This window comes from Sceloporus undulatus, chromosome 6, assembly GCF_019175285.1.
Source record: "Sceloporus undulatus isolate JIND9_A2432 ecotype Alabama chromosome 6, SceUnd_v1.1, whole genome shotgun sequence".
In the NCBI taxonomy this organism is placed as follows: Eukaryota; Metazoa; Chordata; class Lepidosauria; order Squamata; family Phrynosomatidae; genus Sceloporus; species Sceloporus undulatus.
The window spans coordinates 12,398,735-12,421,292 of NC_056527.1; the positions used below are offsets into that span (position 1 = coordinate 12,398,735).

At 40.8% G+C, this 22,558-nt stretch overlaps 1 protein-coding gene across 1 annotated transcript; it reads left to right on the plus strand.

Moving 5' to 3' along the window:
- The first annotated feature begins 521 nt into the window (after nucleotides 1-521).
- NOM1 (nucleolar protein with MIF4G domain 1) lies at nucleotides 522-15,376 on the plus strand. Its single transcript, XM_042475837.1, has 11 exons — nucleotides 522-1,581; nucleotides 3,213-3,337; nucleotides 4,061-4,256; nucleotides 5,343-5,666; nucleotides 6,649-6,759; nucleotides 7,106-7,270; nucleotides 8,432-8,553; nucleotides 12,155-12,287; nucleotides 12,913-13,044; nucleotides 13,500-13,609; nucleotides 14,051-15,376. Exons 1-11 carry the CDS (start codon nucleotides 631-633, stop codon nucleotides 14,226-14,228), a joined length of 2,547 nt encoding a protein of 848 aa, XP_042331771.1. The 5' UTR covers nucleotides 522-630; the 3' UTR covers nucleotides 14,229-15,376.
- The last annotated feature ends 7,182 nt before the right edge of the window (nucleotides 15,377-22,558 follow it).

Genomic DNA, 22,558 nt, shown 5'->3' on the forward strand with positions numbered 1-22,558 from the left:
CAGACAATGGAACAACAAAAAATTTTGTATACCCACAAGCATTGTGGAATTCATTATTTCAGAAACATGTGCTTTCTCTTTTCTTTCTTTTCCATTTAACCAGACTGAGCCACAGCAATGCGTGGCCAGGTACAACTAGCGTATGTATGTATGTATACACACACAGACATATATACATGCCCACTCTCTTCCATGCCAGCATTCTCCGAAGATGCCAGCCACAGACGCTGACAAAACGTCAAGCACAAACTGTTCTAGAAAATGCCACATGGCCTGAAAAACCATCCTTATTTTGGCAGAAACAGTCTGTGGCCTCCATGTTTCCCATTGAAATGCTTTCACTAAGAGATGGGGGTGAAGCTCAGCGGAAGAGAAAGGAGAGGCTCCAACATTTTTAATTATAATGTGAAATTTAATCATTCTAATTTTTAATTAATGTTTTTAAATGAAGAATGCTAACACTGCTGTTTGGTGTCTCTTTACAGACTCCTCCACAGAGAGAGCCACTATTTCTGCGTCCTTCCAGCAGATGGCGCTGCAGCCGCCGCCTTTCCCCTGAATCAAGGCGCCTTCTACAAAATGGCGGCGCCCACGAGGGGAGAGCTCTGAGGCGAAGCCGAGGCCGGAGACATGAAGCAGGCAGCCTCCTCCTCCTCCTCCTCGCCGCCTAAGAGTGGCCCTGGCCGCCTGGGGAGACGGGGAGGTCGGCGAAGGCCCCCACCGCAACCCGGGAAGCTGCAGAAGCTGGGGCTGGCGGTGCGAGAGTTTGTCGGAGCGGCGGCGGCGGCGTCCGAAAACAGCGGCCGCTTCTCGGCCTTCGAAGCCCCGCAGAAGCAGCGGGGGAGGAACCGCCGGGAGCTGAGGCGGGAGAAGCGCAAATGGAAGCGGGCCCAGCGCCGCCGCCGTTGTCTCCCGAAGGAAGAGGAGGCCCCAATATCGGCGGTTAAAGCCCCGCGGCCCCCTCTGGCCCCTCAGCAGCCGAAGGAGAGGCCTGCTCCGCCTGAAGGCCCGGCCCAGCGCGGGGAGAAGAAGAAGCAGCGGCCCTCCTCCTCGGCCTCGGCGGCCCTGGCTCGCAAGAGAGCCTTGCTGGCGGCCAACGAGGCCGAGGAGCGGGAGATCCGTCGCCTGGAGAGGCAGCTGGGCCTCAGCCGGCGTCGGAAGCAAGGCAAACCCCGGGAGGCCTCGGCCTTGCCTCAGAGCTTCGCCCGGGACGGTTTGGGTTACGTCTTGGGGGCTCTGGAGCCTGGGGCCTCCGCCTTTTACGGCCTGGAAGAGAGCAGCGAGGAAGAGGAAGGAGAAGAAAAAGAAATGGAGGAGGAAGAGGGAAGAGAAGGAAGGGAATGGGAAGAAAGGCTGGGCCTGACTGAGGAAGGAGAAGAAGAAACGGAGGAGGAAGAGAGGAGAGAAGGAAAGGAATGGGAAGAAGGACCGTCTGGAAAAGGAGGAGGAGAACAGGAGGATTGGAGTATGGAAGAAGGAGGGCTCAATGTGGAAGGAGAGGCTGAGGATGAAGATCCCTCCAGTGGCTTCATCACTCCAGAAGGCCTTGCCAAGGAGCCTGCCTCACCCAAAGAAGGGGAGGTCTGTGCAAAAGGGGGTTTGGGGGGGCTCTAGCCCTCAGAAAAACCAGGTCAAGATCCATTAGTTATTTACTTCATTTTTATCCCGCCTTTCTCCCAAGTTGGGGCCCAAGGCAGCTCACTATATAGATATAGATTCAAAGGCAGTTAACAACGACAAAAAGCCCGCAGGGGCGGCATCCGCACTACGGACTACTTAACACACTTTGACACAGCTTTAGCTGCCATGGCTTGGTGGCGGTTTGCCACAATGAACTACAAACCCCAGGATTCCATGGGAAGGAGCCGTGGCAATTAAAGCAGTGTCAGGCTGGATTATGTCTGCAGTGCAGGTGCAGCCCCAGTTAGTATGGGTCATTCCCATGTTCTGGAAACCTGAGTGTTTGTTTGTTGTTATTGTGTGCCTACAAGTGATTTCCAATTTATGGAGTCTCTGTCATGGGAGAAGAGGAGGCCGAAGAGGATTTAAACATGGAAGAAGAAGAAAGGGAAGGAGAAGAAGAGTCAAGAAGCTCAGAAGATGGACTACAATGCCTCATAGACTGTATTGAGCGAGACAAGTGGTTTGGTTCAGTATAGGCTGCCTCATATCAGAGACTGGAAAAATCTCCCCCTACAGTTGTCACAATTCCTCACTTACTGACTGGGAGATGTAACACAAAAAGTACAGTCAGACTTCCGCATTTATGACTTTGATTTTTGCGGATTTGATTATTCACAGATTTGATTAATATCTTCTCTGTAGGAATCTCTAGGTCCTCCAATACAACTCTATGATCAACATCAGCCCAAAGTCATGCTGGAGGACCTAGAGATTCCTAGAAAGAGCACTTGTCTAGGCATTGGTAGTCCCTGCAGCTCAATTCTGTGGTCAACCTCTAGCAGATGCTGACCATAGAGTTGTGCTGGAGGACATACAGATTCCTAGAGAAGGGTTATCTCAGGTTAAAAAAAGTTAACATTTGTGTTATTTGTGGTTTTTTCAACTTTCATGGGGTCTGTGCTCTTAACCCCATTGAATGTGGAAGGACTGTTGTAATTTGTTCAAGCTTTGTTTCATACGTTTACACTATAACCAGTGACAAATCCTGGGGAAACACAGTCTCTTTCCTGAAAGATACACTTGCCAAATATTAATTTTTGTCAAATAAGAGTTTGTTACAGTTCTTCACATACATTTTTACATATACAGTACTTCACAATGAACGATTTTTATATTAGCTATTCCATAACCAAGTGAGCCGTGTGATGTAGTCATTTAAGTTTTGGACTGGACTCTGAGAGACCAGGATTTGAATCTCTACTTGGCCACGAATACTGACAGGGTGACGCTGGGCAATTTACAGACTTTCAGCAAACCCCCTCTGAATAAATCATGTCAAGGAAAACCCAGCAGTAGGTTTCCTGTGGAGTCGGAAACAATGTGGAGGCACACAATGACAATTCAGTAATTTCAGAACAAGTGTTGCTAAAAGGATTTTATAAGTATCCCTGTGTGAAGTTCACATGGCAAATATAATGAAATATGTACAATGGTCTGCTTTTAATTTATAATCACCTAAGACCTATATTTAGTCACATTGTGAAATCTAAAATTACTTACTAAAACATCTTTGCCTTTGTTTTGTTTAGAGTCTTTCCCAGAGTGCAACAAAATATGTTCCTCCTCAGATGCGAAGGTCTGGAGAGACACTAGATGCCAAAAAGAGGGAAGAATTAGAAAGACTAAAAAAAACGTTGAAAGGTCTAATCAACAGGTAGTACTGAGTTTGTGCTAACCAACTTTGCCTTGGAAAAAATATATTGTTCTACCAAAACAGCATGAGTAGAACTCAGTTTTCACTCCTGAATGTATCCCAGCTCCAAGTCTTTTGTTCGACTTTTAGAACAAACTGAATAGCTTTCCCCTCCATCAGATCAATGTGTGATCATAGCTAGGCTTGATATTAAGCATAACAGATTATGTTCTGATATGATCAGCAGTTTTGAAAGAAGCTACTTTTTTCTCCACTATGATTCTGTTAAAATGGATGGAGCATTTCTTAAAGTTTGGAATCTCTTGTGTTAAATATATTCAGCTTATAACTATTGAGGCTGAACTTTATAGATACTGTATGTGTTTCATCTGTAAAAGAAACTAAAGTTAAATGCATATATATATATATATATATATATTAAAAGGAAAAGATTCAGATGCAAGATGCATCTAATTATTTTTATTAAGATATGTTTTAAATGAGAGTTCATGCCGGTCTTCAGAAGATTTTGGACTTCAGTCTTACCATTGGCTAATCAAGCTGGGATTGCCTTAACTTGCGTGTTTAATAGTATCTGGAGAACCACATGATTCCTGTGTCTAATTTGAGTGTATAAATATATATTTTGGAATTGAGGTGTTATTTAAATTGACTGGGTGATAATGATGAAACAAAACAGCAAGACAAACATTTTAAATGTGTTTCTTACTTGTTTCCCACTAGGTTGAGTGAACCCAATCTAGCCTCCATAAGTGGGCAATTGGAGGAGCTATATATGGCAAACAGCAGAAAAGATATGAATGAAACATTAACAGATGTTCTCATCAGTGCTTGTGTTATGCCATCAGCCATGCCATCCAGACTGGTGATGGAGCATGTTCTTTTGATCAGCATCCTTCATCAAACAGTGGGAATCGAGGTATTTATTTATTTATTTATTTATTTATTTTTATCCTGCCTTTCTCCCAAGTTGGGACCCAAGGCAGCTGTTCCTTTCTGAGCTGTTTCTCTTACTTGATTGGCACAGCAAGATAATTACATTTTCTAATGAGTGTTTCATTTTTAGGGGCTAATTAGGTACTAATTATAGTAATTAGGGACTTTTTGCTGCTTTTAATATCTGATTTAAGCAGTACCATCCTGGGTACTGTTTAGCAGAACAGCAGAATATACATTCAAATACAATAAACTCCCCTTGCAAATTGATTGAAATATGTGGAAGATTTTTATTTTTTTCAATATTTCATTATTCAAACATTGAGAGAATTTACAGTAGTGAAATAAAGTAAAAAAGTGAATATATTAGTGGTGTGAGTCAGAGAGCCGGGATAGTTTAGTGGTTGGTAGTGAGCTAGGAGTGGGTACATCTCAGTTCACGTTCCAGCCCAGTCATGAACCCAGTCTCTCAGCCCAAACTACCACCAGAATTATTTTGAAGATAAAATGAAAGAGAATGAAACCATGCATGTCACTCTGTATTATTTGAAAGAAGGGCAGGATATAAATACAATAATTAAATACAGAGACACAGACCCTTTGGTCTTCTGCAGGTTTGCCATGATCAATTTCCATAGCTGTCACTTTATTTTAATAACTGGCCTCCTTGTGCTCCATGGCAATTTAAAGCTGCTTCCCCAAGTGCTGCATAATTGGGTTTCTGAGTTATCTCACAGCTACCTGTGAAATATTAAGAAGTAACATTTATTGTAAATGAGAATGTCCCATTCTAAAGTTACCATTTCCAAGTTTGCTTATTAAAAGGGGTTAAAATGACACTCATGAGAACTGTGGAATTGACAGAGAGAACATGCTGTGCACTGCTAGCCTGATGCAGTGGTTGGTAATCTTATGGTAGTGCCCTATCCAATATGCACTCTTCTGTGCCTTCTAAATAGCTGGTCAGCAAGTTTTAAGACTTCAAAATTAGTTATAGATTGCTTTATTTCATTTTTAAAACATTAAATGCTCAGCAGTTTGTTGATCGTGTGTGTGTTAACTCTTGCAGGTTGGTGCTCATTTTTTGGAAACTGTGGTGAGGAAATTTGATGAAGTCTACAAAAGTGAAACTGAAGGGAAGGAATGTGAGAACCTGATTACCTTAACTGCTCATTTGTATAACTTTTATGTAGTGCATTCAGTGCTGATCTTTGACATCTTAAAGAAGCTTGTTAGCACTTTTTCTGAAAAGGATATTGAACTAATTCTGCTGCTGCTGAAAAATGTGGGCTTTTCCTTGAGGAAGGATGATGCTTTGGCACTGAAAGAACTTATCACTGAAGCCCAGAAAAAAGCAAACGTCGTAGGGAAGCAGTTCCAGGACCAGTCACGGGTATGAATGATTTTTAAAAACACCTTTTGTGATGATTTATTATTTGGCAGGAACTTTAATCTGTGCATGTTTTCGCAGTACAGTGTGTATGATAACATGATTGGAAGGGTTTTGTTACCTGAACTAGAACCTAAAACTGTCCTTACACTGTCAGGCTGTTATACATGAGGAATATAGTAGCATAACAGAGTGTTCCTGTTTAATTAGGCAAATTAAAAACGCCAGGGATATTTTATTCCTATATTGCAGAAATAGATCTGGAATTAGGGGAGAATGTCTTGAAGCACTGGGACTCTTCTTCTTTTTTGCATCTCTTAGCCACTGAATTTCCTCAACGCAATACCAACAGGCACTGCTTTGTCTACAGAGACCTTCCATACAAACCTACTCCATTCTAAGACTTTGTTTTTAAAACATTTTTACAAGTAACCACGTTTACCCACAGAACCAGAATGTTTAGGACTCTGCCTAGAAGCATTTGGCGACAGTACGGAAGTATATTGTTTATACGGGGTAAGGAAGGCAGAGTCCTAAACATTCTGGTCCTGTGAGTAAAAGTGGTTACTTGTAAAAACGTTTTAAAAACAACACCTTCAGGTGTTGTTGATGTGACTCCCATCATCCCTCATCATTGGCTGTGCTAGCTGGGGTACAGTTGTGATTTATCAATATTTGGAGGGTTACATGTTCCCAGCCCTGATTCTGTCACTCATTAAGATATCAGAAGTATTCAGATATGTGTGACAGTGTAGGTTTTTAACCTACAAATCTGATCACTCTCTGGAAAGCCAGTAAATTGAACCTTTTTAGTATTTCTGAAGAAGGAACAAGACAAAAGTTTTATTTAGTTTGCAAGTTTTTAACAACCAAGACTTGTATAAAATAATGTTTTGGGTTCAGTCCAGTTTTCATCTTTATACTAGAAATCTTTGTCATTTTAGGTTCTGGAATAATAATGCAGACATGTTGTCTATTTCAAAAGGTTCGGTTTATGTTGGAGATTATGCTGGCACTAAAAAATAATGACATGAGGAAAATCCCTGGCTATGATCCTGAGCCTGTTGAGAAACTACGAAAGCTTCAGAGAACATTGGTAAAGTAGAAAGAAAAATAAAATACATCTTTATTCCTGATGAATTATAACTGAAATCTTTACGTTAGTTTAAAAAAAAAAACCTGATACTAATTTTTTTGGACCTCTAGAGGGTATTAATGAGATCAGTTGACTGTCCTAGTAAAAGGAGGTTTGGTTTTCAGGATTGATTGCTAATTTTGTCATTTTTTTCAGAAAGAGTTTCCCTATAGTAACTTAAGTAAACTACAATTAAAATCTTCTTGTTACATTGGTGGTATAAATGATGGTCTTACTTTGTTGCCCAGTATTTGGTTACAAAACTCTATATTTAAGACTTTTCTCTCCGATCACAACTTCTCACTAGATTCACAACATGTCTGGAAAAGAAGCACAGCTCCGTGTATCCCTGGAATGTCTTCTCAGTGCTGATCAGGTTGGTCGCTGGTGGATTGTTGGATCATCTTGGAGTGGAGCACCAATGATTGACAGCCCCAGTGACAAAGTTCAGCAAATGCTTCCTATAGGAAAGGTAATTGTAATGAGAATTAATCAATGCTTGTGGCCTTTCTAGTACTGTGTTCTCCAACTAACATTTTTATTGCCAGGCTTGTTTGGGTTTTTTTGCATCAACACAAGTGAGGGTGGAATTCAGAGACATAGCTGTGTTAGTTTAGAATATCAGTATGTTACAACTTCTTTCACACGGTTAGTCTCAAAGGTGCTACAAGATCCCTGTACATGCACATGAGGGTGGTTGTGGTTTTATCACTTAGGGATGTAGTCCTTTCACAGTGTAGAGTTGGCCCGCCATATCCATGGATTCTTTATCCATGGATTCAAGCATGGATTCAAGCTTAATTTAAGCTTAAAAATATTCAAAAGATGTATAAATTCCAAAAAGCAAACCTTGATTTTGCCATTTTATATAAGGGGCACTATTTTGCTACACCATTGTATTTAAGTGAACTTGAGCATCCATGGATTTTGGTATCCATGGGGGGCCCTGGAACCAAACCACATTGGACACCACTATATTTGCAAATAAGTTCAAGCCACCTTAGTCTTCTAATATGTAAGGCATGTTTACATCTTGTTTTTTCTCCCCTGTACATCTCTCTGCCTTATTTCCAAATATTTTTCTCCAAGCAGTTGGGCTCATGTCCCAACTCATACATTAGTCAGCAGTAAATCTGCTGTCTGAGCATGCCATTAGTGATGTGCTTAAGGATCAAATTACACTTTGTGTTCATGCTTCTAGAAAAAAAAAGAGTGTGCTTACACTGGCCATTTTCCTTCTGCAGAAAATGTAGCTGCAGGGTTCCAAATCTGGATTGGGGGTTGTACGAGTTTCATGCTGAATATCACACCCCACAGTTATTTGTCCCTGGAGGTTCTGTTCATTGAAAACAGTTACTTAGGGAGCAAATAACAACATTTTTTTTAATTTTTTGCTAGGAAGCCAGCATGGAATCTGGCAAGCTTAGGCACAGTTTTTTAACACTGGTCCTAAGAATTGCCATTTTGAAAATACCCTGAGCCACTTGCTTACTTCCCTTACATAACAACCCAGTCTGTGACTTTACTTGGTTTTCAGCAGTGAAGTTACTATTTGAATTTATTTTGTTCACCCAATGGATGCATATTTTTTAAAAAAACGTCATTTTTTAAATCTACCCTTTTCCTCATCTAGGTGAGTTCAAAGATTCTGGAACTTGCTCGTAAGCAAAGAATGAACACTGACATCAGGAGAAATATATTTTGCATCTTGATGACCAGTGAGGATTTTTTGGATGCCTTTGAAAAACTTCTGAAGTAAGTAGTCACAGAATGGTATTATCCCAAAAACTAAGACACTATTTGGGTGTGAAAAAAAAACTTATCCTGGAATAACTATCTACAAAGTCAGAAAACTGTCTATTAGTGATAGCAGATATATACATTGCCTGGTGCAACCAGAAGCAGAAGAAAATAATCCAGCAAGCAAATTTATACCTGTTCATTAAGAAGTAAAATACTCGCATGTTGCTTATAACTATTACAGGAATGCAGATTATAGCCCCATTGTAAGATAGGAGCTTGCAGCACTAAAAAGAAAAAACAAACAGCTCCTTTTTGTTCTTTTAATGCAGAGTTGGGTTGCCTGCAGCACAACAACTGTAAGCAGGCTTCCCCATTGTTTCAGGTAGCTCTTGACTTAAATTCAGAAGCCTTCTGCAAGCGACCATTTCAGGCTTCTGAGAACAGCTGTATTTTCTTTTCCTCAGAACCCACTGAAAGGGAGGGGTGGACAAAAAGAGAGAAAATGGGGTCTTTTGGAGAAGATGGTGTAAAGCTATAGTTCTGTCCCATTCCATGACTGGCTTTGATTCCTGCCAGGTCCCCCACTCGTCCAGAAATGTAGCACTCAACAAAAGAAAAACGTAGATATCTCAGCTTTTATGAGTTTGGGCTTTCTTTAAATGGGTAGTTACTTTTAGAGTGTTGCATCTGAGTCCAAAACTCTGTGGTGACATTGGAGAAGAAAGTCCCCCCCCCTTTTTTTTTTTTTTTTGGTTGGAGTTGGCTGAAGTTGTGTGAAGTAGACAAGGGGTCTGCCATGTCATCAGATTTTTTGCCCAGTGAGGTTCCTACTAGTTTCCAGTGTATATTTACAACATATAAGGTTATTACACTTGATCTTAGCCAAAAGGCCGAGAAGTGATATAGCGAGGGCTATAATAACTACTACAGCAAGAATCAATAACTGGTGTTAGTAATAGTAAACATCCCTTTTTGACCCAGTTCATTTTTATAGTGTACTGAACAACGAGAAAGAATAGTATCTGTTTTGCATAACAAGGTCTGGATATGCTCTTAACTGAACACTGTTATTTTTAATTGTACAGACTTTGCATATTTATGCTTAATATGTCATTGCTGCATTAAAACTGGTTGTGGTTGTTTTGCTCTGTTCTTAATTTTTTTATTGCCTGGAGGTCTGTTGACTGTAATAAAGGCTTTGATTGATTGATTGAATATAAGGCTATTTAATAAGAAACTGAATGCAAACGAGGATTAATGTCTGCTAATTGGTGATCATTATCTGCTGGGAAAGCCCCTGACTCTGAACGGTTTCCCATTTGCATTTGCTGAGTCCTAATTTTGCTATTCCTCGGGACTGGTAGCCAAATTTTGTTCACTTTAAGGGTTTCTTCTTTCCAGTTGAAATTGTCCAGGTGTTTGTGGATTTCAATGGCTTCCCTGTGCATCCTGACATAGTTATGGTTGGCATGGTCCAGAACTTCGGTGTTTTCAAACAGTATTTTATGCCCAGGATGGTTTGTGTTTCTGCTACTGCTGCTTTTTCTGGCAGACTGGGCCAGCCAGAAAAATCAGCAGTAACAAACATGCCACAGACCATCCTGGGCATAAAATACTGTTTGAAAACACTGAAATCCTGGACCATTCCAACAACTACCATGTCAGGATGCACAGGGAAGCCATTGAAATCCACAAACACCTGGAAATTCAACCGGAAAGAAGAAGCCCTTAAAGTGAACAAAATTTGGCTGCCAGTCCTGAGGAATAGCAAAATAATGACTCAGCAAATGCAAATGGGAAACCACTCAGAGTCAGGGGCTTTTCTTAGCAGATAATGATCACCAATTAGCAGACATTAATCCTCTTTGCATTAGCCTCCCAGCCTAGGATCAGCCATCAGCACAGAAACAATCACATGCAAATCACTCCTGCATTCCCAGGCTCACACAGTAATATACACCCAGTTTCCCACAAAGCATTCTCTGAAGATGCCAGCCAGATGCTGGCGAAACGTCAGAAAGAAACTCTGCTAGAACATGGCCAATAGCCAGAAAAACCCATAAAAAACTATAAATAGTAGAACTAAGTGTAACAGGCAATCCTCTAAATTCAGATAAGAAGCACTGCTAAATGCATTTATATCTAGAAACTGTAAAATATTTGCTTGGTGGAAAGTTAGGTCTTATGCAGCCACATAAGGGTATAAGCCACTGCTAGACAGGCCTTACCAATCCATCTGCCATGTATTTGGTTTAACAGCCAGTATTGGACATTGCCACTATGTGCCTGTTCATACCCAGCACCTGGATCTAGAAATTAGCTGCATTACCTTGCCCCTCTTAGCTAATGACATCTGGAGCCATCAGTGGCATTGTTTATTACAAATTGCACATTGTTGTTCCATTGAGTGCACTGAGCCTGAGTATAAAGTTAAACATTTATCTACATTTTAGTAAAATCAGGCCACCAAAGGCAGGCAGGTAGTTCATCTCGGACTCAGAATTCATAGATGAAAGCCTTGTCTTGAAAGGATGCAAATTTTGTTCTTGACACTCTCTGCATTATAATATTAAGCATTTGTCACTTTAATTGGCTTTAGTACTGCCAAGCATATGACAGCTCTGGAAGCTAAATCAGACTTATTTGACAGAACAGGTACAGCACAAATTAGGGCTATTCCTTGCCAACATTTCTTAATCTTCTCCTATGTGGTCCAGTTCTATGAGCAAGGAGATCATTTAGTCTGCCAGATTTTCTGCTGAGACAGATAGTAGAAACTCATTAATGCTGATTATATTTTTGTAATTAGGTTGGTTGAGATTCCCAACACTCTCAATTAGGAATTAGAAAAACATGCAGGGTAGTTTCTGTTCAGTCATCCCCCTCTGGTAACTTCCTAATTCATTTTGGATAACAGTAACTCAGAGGCCAAAGGTTTTTTTCCTCCATAGTTTTTCTGCATACCATAGCACTTGAATATGGGTGGCACATAAACTGCTTTCTCTACCAGCCCTTATACCCTTTATAAAATGAGTAATTGTTCCATAGTTACTGTACATGCTATGTAATGCACAGAGTTCATACTTTTTTGCTTTTCTTGAAACACAATTGGGTACTTACGGTGATGGAAGGTAAATTCTGGACAAAAGGAATTTTACCAAATACTCAGCCTCCATGTATCTTCGATATCTGCTCCAAAGAGCTGCAAAAAAGACCAGAACAGAGCTTTGGATACTGCAGAGAGTGGGGGAAGTGGAGAAGGAGAACATTGTTTTATGAGCACAGCAGTGAAAGGGAAATTGCCTCTTCATCTCAAACAGCTTCTATCACTGTAAGGATCCCAATTGTATCATGGCCATTATTTGAGCCAATCCCTCCTGTACATTTTTATATACCATTACACAATAATACAGCACAGGTAAGATACTTGTTTAACATAAGCTGTTTGGATTTGATTTTTTTAAACTTGGTACCTAATGGACTGAACTTAGGTCAAGAAGGAATTAACTATGCGTGGTTCTTGAGTTGGCAGTGATTCTTTATTTTACAGTACTGTAGTTCATGCTACAAGGTCAAGAAATAGATTTCTACATAATGGCAATTGATGTTTTAGGTTTAGGCTTAAAGATCAGCAGGAGAGAGAGATTGTCCATGTCCTCATAGATTGTTGCCTCCAAGAGAAGACATATAATCCCTTCTATGCATATTTGTCTGCCAAGTTCTGTGAATATGAAAGACGATTCCAGGTAGGCTAAGAATTTGTCTTTCTTTTTACTGGTTGCACTATTTGAATAAAGATATTTCTGGGAATAAGTGGCATTATCAAATGCAAATACAATGTATATAAATATGTAGCTTCTAAAGATTATAGCAAAGTTTTTATGGAGAATGTATTCAGGGGGATAAGGCTTTAACTCTTCTGTAGTGTTGGTACAGCCAAAAGAGAATGAGAAAGAAGCTATAGATTAGTAGTGGAACAAATCTGTGGAGATCTCAACAAGGTCAGCATCTCTATATCTAGAGGCCTCAAGACTGACTCCTTACCCATGTGGACTGCTAGCTGCCCTCTTCCTTAGATATCAGTGTTTTGTTTTTCCTTTTCCACTCCGCTCTCACTCCCATTTCAGGCAGTGGATATTGCTGGGCTGTCACTTAGGACTGGGAGACTTGATCATCATTCCAGGTGGCTTGCACTTAATAGCTGCCAACGAGAGTCATAGGATATTGTCCTTTGGCATCTCATCAAATCACACTATACAGCATCTTGCATATAATGGTGGAATAGTTATTTAACATTTTCATGAAGACACAAATGATTGCTTTTGAGAACGTGCTTTAACATTCTTTTCTGATTTTATTTTGGTGTTTTAGATGACATTTCAGTTCAGTATGTGGGACAAAATCAGAGATCTGGGAAATCTGTCACCTACCACTTTCTTCAATTTAGTTAATCTCCTGGTTCACCTGTTGAAGACTAAGTCTCTCTCCCTTACCATTTTCAAGGTGAGCAAGATTACTCAGTTTTCAAAAATATTTGTGCTTTTTGTGTGTGGAGTTCATGAGTGCTTTGCTGTGTAACTTTATGTACCAACCAAGGCTGTTCATATCTAGAGGAAAAAAATGCAGATTTGTCCCTTGTTTGCATCAGTACCCATTATAGTGTAAAGTCTATAAGAGGTATGGAGATCACTCTTGATTATTTCATATTTAATCAAATAATTGCCACCCTATTAATTGCAGAATATTTGAGATAGATGCCTTTTTCAGTTATGCTTTAGGGGCTTGATTAAAATATAGCTCTTAGTATATAATGAAGCAGGTGAAGTTAGCTTTTGGAATTAATGCTAACCTTTCATTTAAGTGATATTTATAATATTAGCCTTTTAGAGTTTTTTTAAATCGCTTAACATTGTCTTGGGTTTTTGCTTTATGTCTTAACATTGCATTATTTTAACTAGGTAATTGAATTCAGTGAATTAGACAAGCCAAAAGTCCACTTCTTACGACATGTATTGTCTGCACTGTTGCTAAAAACAGATCCAGAAGATCTTAACCACATCTTTGGAAAGTAAGTTATCACGATGATTCTGGTGTCAAATGGCCACTCAGTGATCAAAAACAGATTTTGCATTATTTGTTTGTTTTCTTTGACAAGCCAGTTCTGGCTTCAAGCTACAACCAAGATTAGTGGCATATCTGTTCTGATGGATATAAGAGTATAATACAGTACATAAGAGTATAATGCAGGGATAGGGTCCCTGTAACTGTTAAATTTCTTTTTACTCTATTTCTCATCTGCCCCAAATAAAATGTTCACTAGATGATGAAAGTTGTAGCGTTAACATCTGTAGGGCCATAGGTTCCCTACCTTGAGTCTAACAACCTAACCAGCCCAATCCATGTGTTCTTTAGAGCCTTTTGTAATCCTGAGTATCCTTGTAAATAATGATGTGACTGTCCTTAAGAAACATTGGGTAGAATAAATTCTTGATTTTGTGTATTTTTACAGATTATCTGACAATCCCAAAATGGGGATGCTACATGAAAGTCTGAAGCTTTTCCTCACGCACTTCTTATTGAAGAACATACACGCTCATAAAAGTCCTGAAGAAGCCTCCTTATTAAAAGAAAGAATTGAAATAGTAACTAAAGCTTTGAAAGCAAAAGAATCAAGATTGAAATTATAGCATCAGAAGTTATCAGATTCGCTTTTGTGGGAAGATGGGAGTTTAATTGCCAAGAAGGGAAGGATAAAGCTTCAAAATTGTTAATATATTGGGGACTTCATGTTCTGAACATGGAGCTGCATTAGGTTTGGTATTCAAACCCATCTTGTATGTATTTTAAAAATATGTGCATATATAAATGGTGATGGTTTCACATCATTATTTTACCTTCTGTTAATACAACACAAGGTCACCAATGAAAGCTGAATAACCCAAGCAGTGTATTTTTAAAAATGAAATTTCATTTAGTTTCCACCCTGAACATATCATATACTGTAGAAAGTTTTATATACTTTTTAAAGATAACTATATTGAGACAGATTGATTATCAATGTAACTTAATTTTTTTACTCCATTCTGTTACCTTTTAATATATTTTTATATTTTTTATGTTTGCTAATTCATTCTGCTCATGTTTTGGTAGTAATCACTAATACTGCCTCTCTCAAACATTTCCCAATTGTTACCTGTTATGGTAGTTAATTCATTAATAATCTAGCTATAGAATTACTGAAGGTTATTGAATTCTGTGAAAAATCTTAAGTTAGAAGAAGAATCTTTATTACAGTCATAGACCAGCACACGTAAAAAGGGCATACTGTACAGACTAAAAAGGCAAAAACACAGGTTAAAAACAGTATTTAAAATATTTCAGATTACACAGCTTCAATATAGCAAGACAAGTTTGGTACTAGTCTACTGCAGAGGCCATTGCCTGGTGAATTCTAACTTCACCTGCACAAAATCTGGCAGCATTATATGTTATATCAGGCTGATGTCTGAAAGCAACAGAGTAGTGTAAAATTGACTGGTGTGTCCTTGGTATTTATGCAATAGAGGTGAAATAAGGCTGAGGTGGATGTCCCTGTGTTATGAGCACTGGAGTAGTACATGCTCTGCTTTCTCTATTTGGCGAGTCACAGGGGCATAGTCTCTCTGCAAAGGGTGTTGTTTTATATCTGCCTTCATGGACAGTTGAGAAGAGGATATGACATCATACCAAAGTAAAGGCTCTCCAGTGTTTAGATTCTTCAAGTTTTCCTAACTATGCCTTGGTGATGCCAAATATCTATTGTAGTCACTAGCAATAAAAACTGGGGTGCTAGTTAGATCCACTTGTTGTTCTGTATCCACCACCAGTTGTCCCAGTTTTTATCTGAACTATTGGAAGGTATGGTGATGTGACCACTTAATTTTGAGACAGTTTAGAATCTTGGGCCTGGAAGAGTCAGGCCAAATGGAGCAGCTTCTGGACACTTCAGAGGTGTAGCATTTACATGACGCATGACCCTGAGGCCATTCCAATGCCACAATCCACTTCTTTTGACTGGAGCAAAAAGGAGCTGGGATAATCCACCTCCTGGGAGTGCAGCTTGGGTCCTGCAGTGGTGACCCGCTTTGGAAGCAGGCAATGTTTATTTATTTATTTAGGTATTTGTATCCCGCCCTTCAGCCCTAATGGCTCTCAGGGCGGCTTACAATTATTATTTTTAATCAGACAGTTCCCTGCCCTCAGGCTTACAATCTAAAAGACACAATACAAAAGGAGAAGGGAATGGTGAAGGGAAAGGGGATGAGGTCCAGTGGTTCTTCTCTCCCTCTAAGGCCTGGACCAAGGCAGATGGATCCACACCTTCCCACCCTTCTGCTCCAGCCATCAGTTTGTCTTAATTTGCCCCTGCAGGGGGAGGGAGGTGGCAGCAACACTGAATTCCTCCCATCTTAAGTGATTGTGTATTCCTGCATAGCAGAGGGTTGGACTGAATGGCCGTTGTGGGCCTTTTCCAACTCTGTGGTTCTTCTGCCCAGCCCTCAGACATTTGGGAAATCCTGGCCTATCCTGTATGCACAAATGCTTGGTGAATGATACTGCATGTCAGCTGTATATCCTGCGTAGAGCTATTATCATGGATTTTCGCTTTTAAAAAAAACTGGCCAATGAGACATTTAAACCCCTATTCTGGTTTTTGGATTAGCATTAACAGGAGAACACAAAGAAATCTGTTTTGTAGCTTGGGAGAAAGTGTGACATGGATAAATCACACACACAATCCCCCTTTGGCGGAGCACCTGAGAGGCCTGAGTTTCCGCAGGCCTCTTGTGGTATTATATGCTTCCTCCCCCCCATTGTGCTGCGCATGAAGGGAAAAGATGAGTTTGATAGCTTCATTTCTTCTGAATACACAAATGTGTCAGTGTGGCTGTCTTGCTTGTGCTTAGGCAGCTAAATATTGTTCTTCAGACATCTGGAATAGTTTGAAGGGTATTGTTCAAGAGAACCTGATACATTAAGCTGTCAAAGGCTGGGGGTCCAAGCTGCGCCAGGTACACTTCCCTGGGGTTGATATGTACATAAAGTTTTAATACTTCAGACACGATCTCTTAATCCTACACAAGATTCCCGTATACCTTTGGGGCAAGGCCTCATTTGTGACATAGAACTGATGTCACAAATCTGCAACTGTTTTCTATTGAGAAATAAAGCTGAAAGTTGAAAATATCTAAGTTTTTTGCAAATGGTACCAAAATCCCTTTTCACCTGAGGATACAAAATTCATGAGCTAGAGATATACTTCCTCCCCTAGTCTGATTCGAAAAGTCAGCCATCCGATAACTCCAGCAGTACATCCAAGTGCTATGCACATTAAAGGGTTGGACTGGGACTTGGGAGATCCAGGTTCAAGTCCCCAATGAACCATGAACTCATACTAGGACCTTAGACTTCCCACTGTCTCTCACCTGACTTAGTTTATGGGGGTTCTTGGGAGGATAAATTCTGGAGCAAAAAGCCATGCATGCTGTCTTAAGGAAAATCAGAACATAAATGCAACAAAGATCAGAAATAATATGGCTAGGATGAGACAATGAAGGGGAATAATATGGAAATCAGTGGACAAGAGGCCTGATGATAGAATTCCCTCCAGATGTACCCATTTGGTAGTGAGTTGTCATCGTGTACCTTCAAGTGATTTCTGACATGGCAACTCTTAAGGCATATCACAGGGTTTTCTTGGCATGTTTCTTCAAAAGGGATTTGCCATTGCCATCCCTGAGACAGAGAGTACAACTTGCCCGAGGTCACCCACTGGCTCATGGCCAAGTCAAGATTTGAACCCTGATCTCCAGAGTTAGTCCAGCACTACACCACCATAGCTCTCGGGTGATTAATTGTTCCACTTTCTCAGCAACTCTTAAAATGGCCTGGTTTCTTTCTCTTCCTCCCACATTCCCCCTTCATCTTCAGCAAAGCAAAATACCTTTTCAGGAGGAGTACAACCCAATCTAGAACAGCCTGAATTCCATTTTTTTTTATAATTCCAGTGTCATATAATCACTTCAGCCAAAGAATGTGACCTTTCTTCAGTTAGGCCACTGCTCATCCTCCTAAATGGGGCCCTGGACATCAGGCCCAAAGCCTTGCCCTGAGCCATTGCTGTCTCAAGGATTCCCAGATCTCAGACCCTGGCCTTGAGTCTCCATTGCTTAGGATATGGATAAGGAATCTCAGGGCAAGAGCAATGTCTTGAAATGTGTGGATGTATATTTTCTTTACTTGTTGGACTAGTTTTTATTTGAAAGGTACAGTGTACAGCTCTGATTGATACTTAAACGTATCATGCTTAATGACATGAATGTGTCAATTGTTGTTCCCCGCCTCGATCCCTGGGGAGAGATAGGTAAGGAATCATCATCATCATCACACACACACACACCCCAGGGGAGCCCCTTGGTAAAATCACCAGGGTCTACCTCCTTTAACATCAGAAGAGGTTCTTCCTAGGTTTCAGACTTTGGCTCTGAAATCTCAAAGGTCTGGGATAGTCCTGATCTGACCATCCTAGTTGGAGAAACTGAGAGGTAGGGGTGAATCTGTTAAATCCTTTTTGTTCTGTTCTTCATCTTTGAAGGTTTTCAGTGGAACTCCAGAGAGCCAGACCCTAAAGTCTCCATTCCTCAGGAGAGGGAAGAATCTCAGAGCAAGAGCACTGCCTTGAATGTTCATCCCCTAGTCTCTTGGTGTGTATTTTCATTCTTTGGCCTCAGTCACTTTGCCCACCTTTGGCCTTCTGTATGGGATTTATGTAAGTGTTGACTTACCATTCAGCAATAGATTATGTGGGTCTACTCTAGCTGGGAGGGTCAATTGGATTTTGACCTGTATTTGTACGGTACTTTTTCCAAGATAGTGATCTCATGTGAGTACGCACACATATGAAATAGGTTATAAAATATATGAATGATGTGTATGCATCATATATGTATCCCAAGCACAATTTGGCAGTAAGAAGGATAAAGCCTAAATCAAAGGAAGATTTGTTGAACTTCAGATATGTTTAAAGGTTTCAAATACAAATGTAATCATCTTTTTGCTCTGATAGCACTGAATATAACTGGCTGACTCTTTTTGCAGCTGTCACTTTCCACAATTTCAGATCTCCTAAAAGTACAGACCCTTCTTTCCAATAAAGCTTAATTTACCTTGAGAGCCAGAGCCATATGAATCACACCTGCTCCTATAAAACTGCTGCTCTGCCACCAAAACTTGCTAAAATCTGCAGTCTCACTTAAGTTGAAAGCCAAGTGAGCTGTGGTAGACATATCCATCTGCCTAAGAATTGCCAACTTTTCAACCAGCTCCTGCTGCCATGGCTTAAATCAGTGCTACTCAAAATGGTGGTCTGTAGACCAGTGCCAGTCCACAAACCATCAGCTGCTGGGCTATTGTCTGTCTCCTGGATACTGTAAATACGATAATATGGCACAAATATTTTCCTGGTCCCCAGCATATTTGGGAGGGAGAAAAATTCAGCCCACCATATCAGATAGCTTGAGAGGCACTGCCTTTAACAATATTTACTGTAGGCTGCATCTGCACTGCAGAAATAATGCCATGGCTCAATGCCATGGAACTCTAGGATTTGTAGTTTTGTGAGATATTTAGCCTTCTGTCAGAGAGCTTTGGTGTCACAACGAATAACAAATCCCAAGAATCCATAGCATGGAGCCATGGCAGTCAAAGAGCTGTCAAACTGCATTATTTCTGCAGTGCAGATGCAGCCTTAGATGGATTACAAACATTTTCAGGTGCCGATGTTTTTATCTGTTTCGTGAAAAGCTTCATCTCTTTATTGCTACAAGACAAGCTACATAAAGGCATAGTAGCAGTGGCTGACTGAAACGCTGGTGAACCCTAGTTAAGATTTGGTAAACCTGCAGCCCTCTGGAGGTTGTTGAACTATAGTTCCCATCAAGCTTCACTATCAACCAGGCTAGTTGGGGCTCTTGGGAGAGGGAGTTCAATGAAATCCTGAGGGCCACAGCTTCCCAGCTCTGTCCTTGTCTGTCTCCAGGTAGTAACTTTGGGCCATACAAAAGGAAAAGTTTTTAACCATAGTGGAAATTGTAATGAGTAATGAAAAATAAATATAGTGCATATGGCTCATAACTCAATGGAGTTGCTATGTCAGCAAAACAGCTGCTAGGAGAACACACAGAATTGGTTGTTTCCACTGTGATGGTTTGGTACAGCAAACAGTGCCTGTGATCATTTTTTTAAAATTATGTATTTTCCAGTTTTTCTCCTATAATTTAAAACCAGCATTTTTTATACAGAGAGAGACACACAAGCACAAACACACTACACCGTCCCCCACTTATACCACCTCTCTTTCCAATACTCATATAACATTATAAAACCTTCCATTGTGAGGATAAATTATACCAAAAAGACATGTAAGAAAGAAGCCCAAGGCTATCTAAACCAATCAATAGGCCTGGTATTGGAAGATGGGTGGGTGTAGAATAATGTCAGTGGCACGTATTTCAAAAATAATCATTCCCGTAACCATGTTACACACCATACCATCACAGATCATGTATAGCTATAACAACACTGCACATGTCATTGGGGACTGGAGCCAAAGGAGATACCAGTAGAGTTGTCCCTGGTTTTATTATATGACCAAGGGCAAAGCATCAGAGAATGGCAAGGACCATGCCAGAAAGAACAATGTATTCACTTGCATCTTGGATGATCCCAGAGTCTGATTCCTCTGTGGTAAGACAGCTTGTAAAGCATTGCTCAGGAGATGGAGAGGTACCTGTACAGTTGGGCACCTAGTCCCCCTGGTGCAAATACTATGAAGCTTTGCCAGTGAGCAGGCTAGAAAGCTTAACATGACCAATTGCTTGGTAGAAAGGAAGACTGGGTTCTGTAAGGTGGATGTTTCCCTTCCTTGATGTCAGGGAACTGAATAATAGAATCACAGAGCTGGAAGAAATCTTATCAGGTCCAACTCTGCCATGCAGGAATATAAAGTCAAAGAACTCCTGACAGACAGATGGCCATACAGCCTCTGTTTAAAAACCTGCAAAGAAGGAGACTCTATCACACTCCAAGGGAATGCGTTCCACTGTTGAACAGCTCTTACTGTCAGGAAGTTCTTCCTAATGTTGAGGTGGAATCTCTTTCCCTGTAGTTTGAATCCATTGCTCTAGGATCCTATTCTTTGGAGCTGCGGAAAACAAAGAATCTTCAGTATGACATTCCCTCAAATATTTAAACAGGGCTATCATTTCACCTTTTAACCTTCTCTTCTTTAGGCTAAACATACCCAGCTCCCTCAGTCTTTCCTCATAGGGCATAGTTTCCAGACCCTTGACCATTTTGGTCACCCTCCTCTGGACCCATTCCAGCTTGTCAACATCCTTTTTGAATTGTGATGGACACAGTATTCCAGGTGAGGCCTGACAAAAGCAGAATAGAGTGGCACTATTGCTTCCCTTGATCTATACTTGTATTGATTACTACTGATTATTAGCTATGGTGCCACTGCTGTTGTCCCTGAGAGATCCTTCACCACTGCTGCTGCTGCTGCCCAGGAGCTGTTTGGCCCATTTAGTCTATCTTCTCTGCAAAAGCTTGTCTGACATAAGAAACCCTCTCAGCAACACTGCTGCCCTCGGCATAGCTTCTTACCTCAGAGGAGCACACAATACTGTCAGGATTTGAAGGGTTAAAACACAGCACACAGGGAAATGCTTGATGTGTGTGTGTGTGTGTTTGGCCATGAGCATTCAGCAGAGTGGCAAGGCTGATCAGCACAGCTGAAGCTCATTGAGCCAAGGACACTTCAATGTCCAAGTGCACGTAGCCATGGATGATGAAACATGTGTCTGGATTGCTGAGGAGACACATGGCATGGCTACACACCTGAACTCACTGGGTTTGGGAGACCACATGGTCTGGAGATTATATAAACCCAGGGGTTGCAAGGGTGTGGTGTGGGTTTGAAGTAGGAGTTGGATTGGTATGTTGTGGAGTTTGAGAGATCTGGTTTTGTATTATAGCACTGTGAATAAAGAGCACTTTGGGGACTTTTGTTTCTCTGGTGGTTTATCAGAAGAAGCTACAGCATCGGTGTGCTGTGTGTCCCTGGAGGTTCCTGCATTGCTGCAGTTCCTGGAAGACATCCAGTTGCTTTTATCCCAACTTGGACTTTGGAGCCACGCTTCGGCTTCTGGAAATTTGCCAGCTCTGCTCCAAGGGTCTGGCTTAACCCCAGGACTCGTTTGAGTTGCTGACAAGGGTTGTTGGACCCCAGCAGTTGCACTGAATCTCTGCTTTTAATCAAATGTTTTATATGTATTTAAAACTACAGACAATTTTATTATTTTAATCTTAACTTTTTGTATGCTTTAGCTATATATAGTTTACTTGTTTTCCTTTTTATTCTTGAGTCTGTTATATATATATATATATATAGAGAGAGAGAGAGAGAGAGAGACTGATTGATTGATTGAGGTGACTGCCTCACGCCTAATGGCAAGGTCAGCAGCTACTCAGAATGGAATTTGCCCACCATCTTGATTTGACATGACACCATTGGTAACGGACTCTGCTGGAACTATCAACCTCTAGGTGAGAGGTCCTGTATGTATCCCATTACTAGTGATGTGAAGAATCTGGCTCCAAAGGTCATCATGAGTCAAGAGGGAAACTTCATCCTTTATATTGCCTCATGATATAGCCCTGAAGGAATTCAAATGCTGGTCAAGAGAGATACCAGATGTTTAGCAACTCTGCAAAGGCTACAGAGAAAATATGGAGACTGGGATGGGGCTTAGGCTGTAGGGGACAAGCAGGTGGAAGAGTAGATGAAGTACACCGCACACAGGACAATGTCGGCTTTGGTTGAGTGACAATGGTAACATGTATGCTTTAATTTATGTTCTACTTTTATTCCAAGTTCTATCCTAAAGCTCAAGGTGAAACAGATGGGGCTCTCAAC

Coding starts and splice junctions, on each gene's coding strand:
- NOM1 (XM_042475837.1), top strand. CDS start 631: ATGAAGCAGGCAGCCTCCTCCTCCTCCTCCTCGCCGCCTAAGAGTGGC. Junction 1,582..3,212: donor CCTCACCCAAAGAAGGGGAG/GTCTGTGCAAAA, acceptor TGTTTTGTTTAG/AGTCTTTCCCAGAGTGCAAC. Junction 4,257..5,342: donor ATCAAACAGTGGGAATCGAG/GTATTTATTTAT, acceptor TAACTCTTGCAG/GTTGGTGCTCATTTTTTGGA.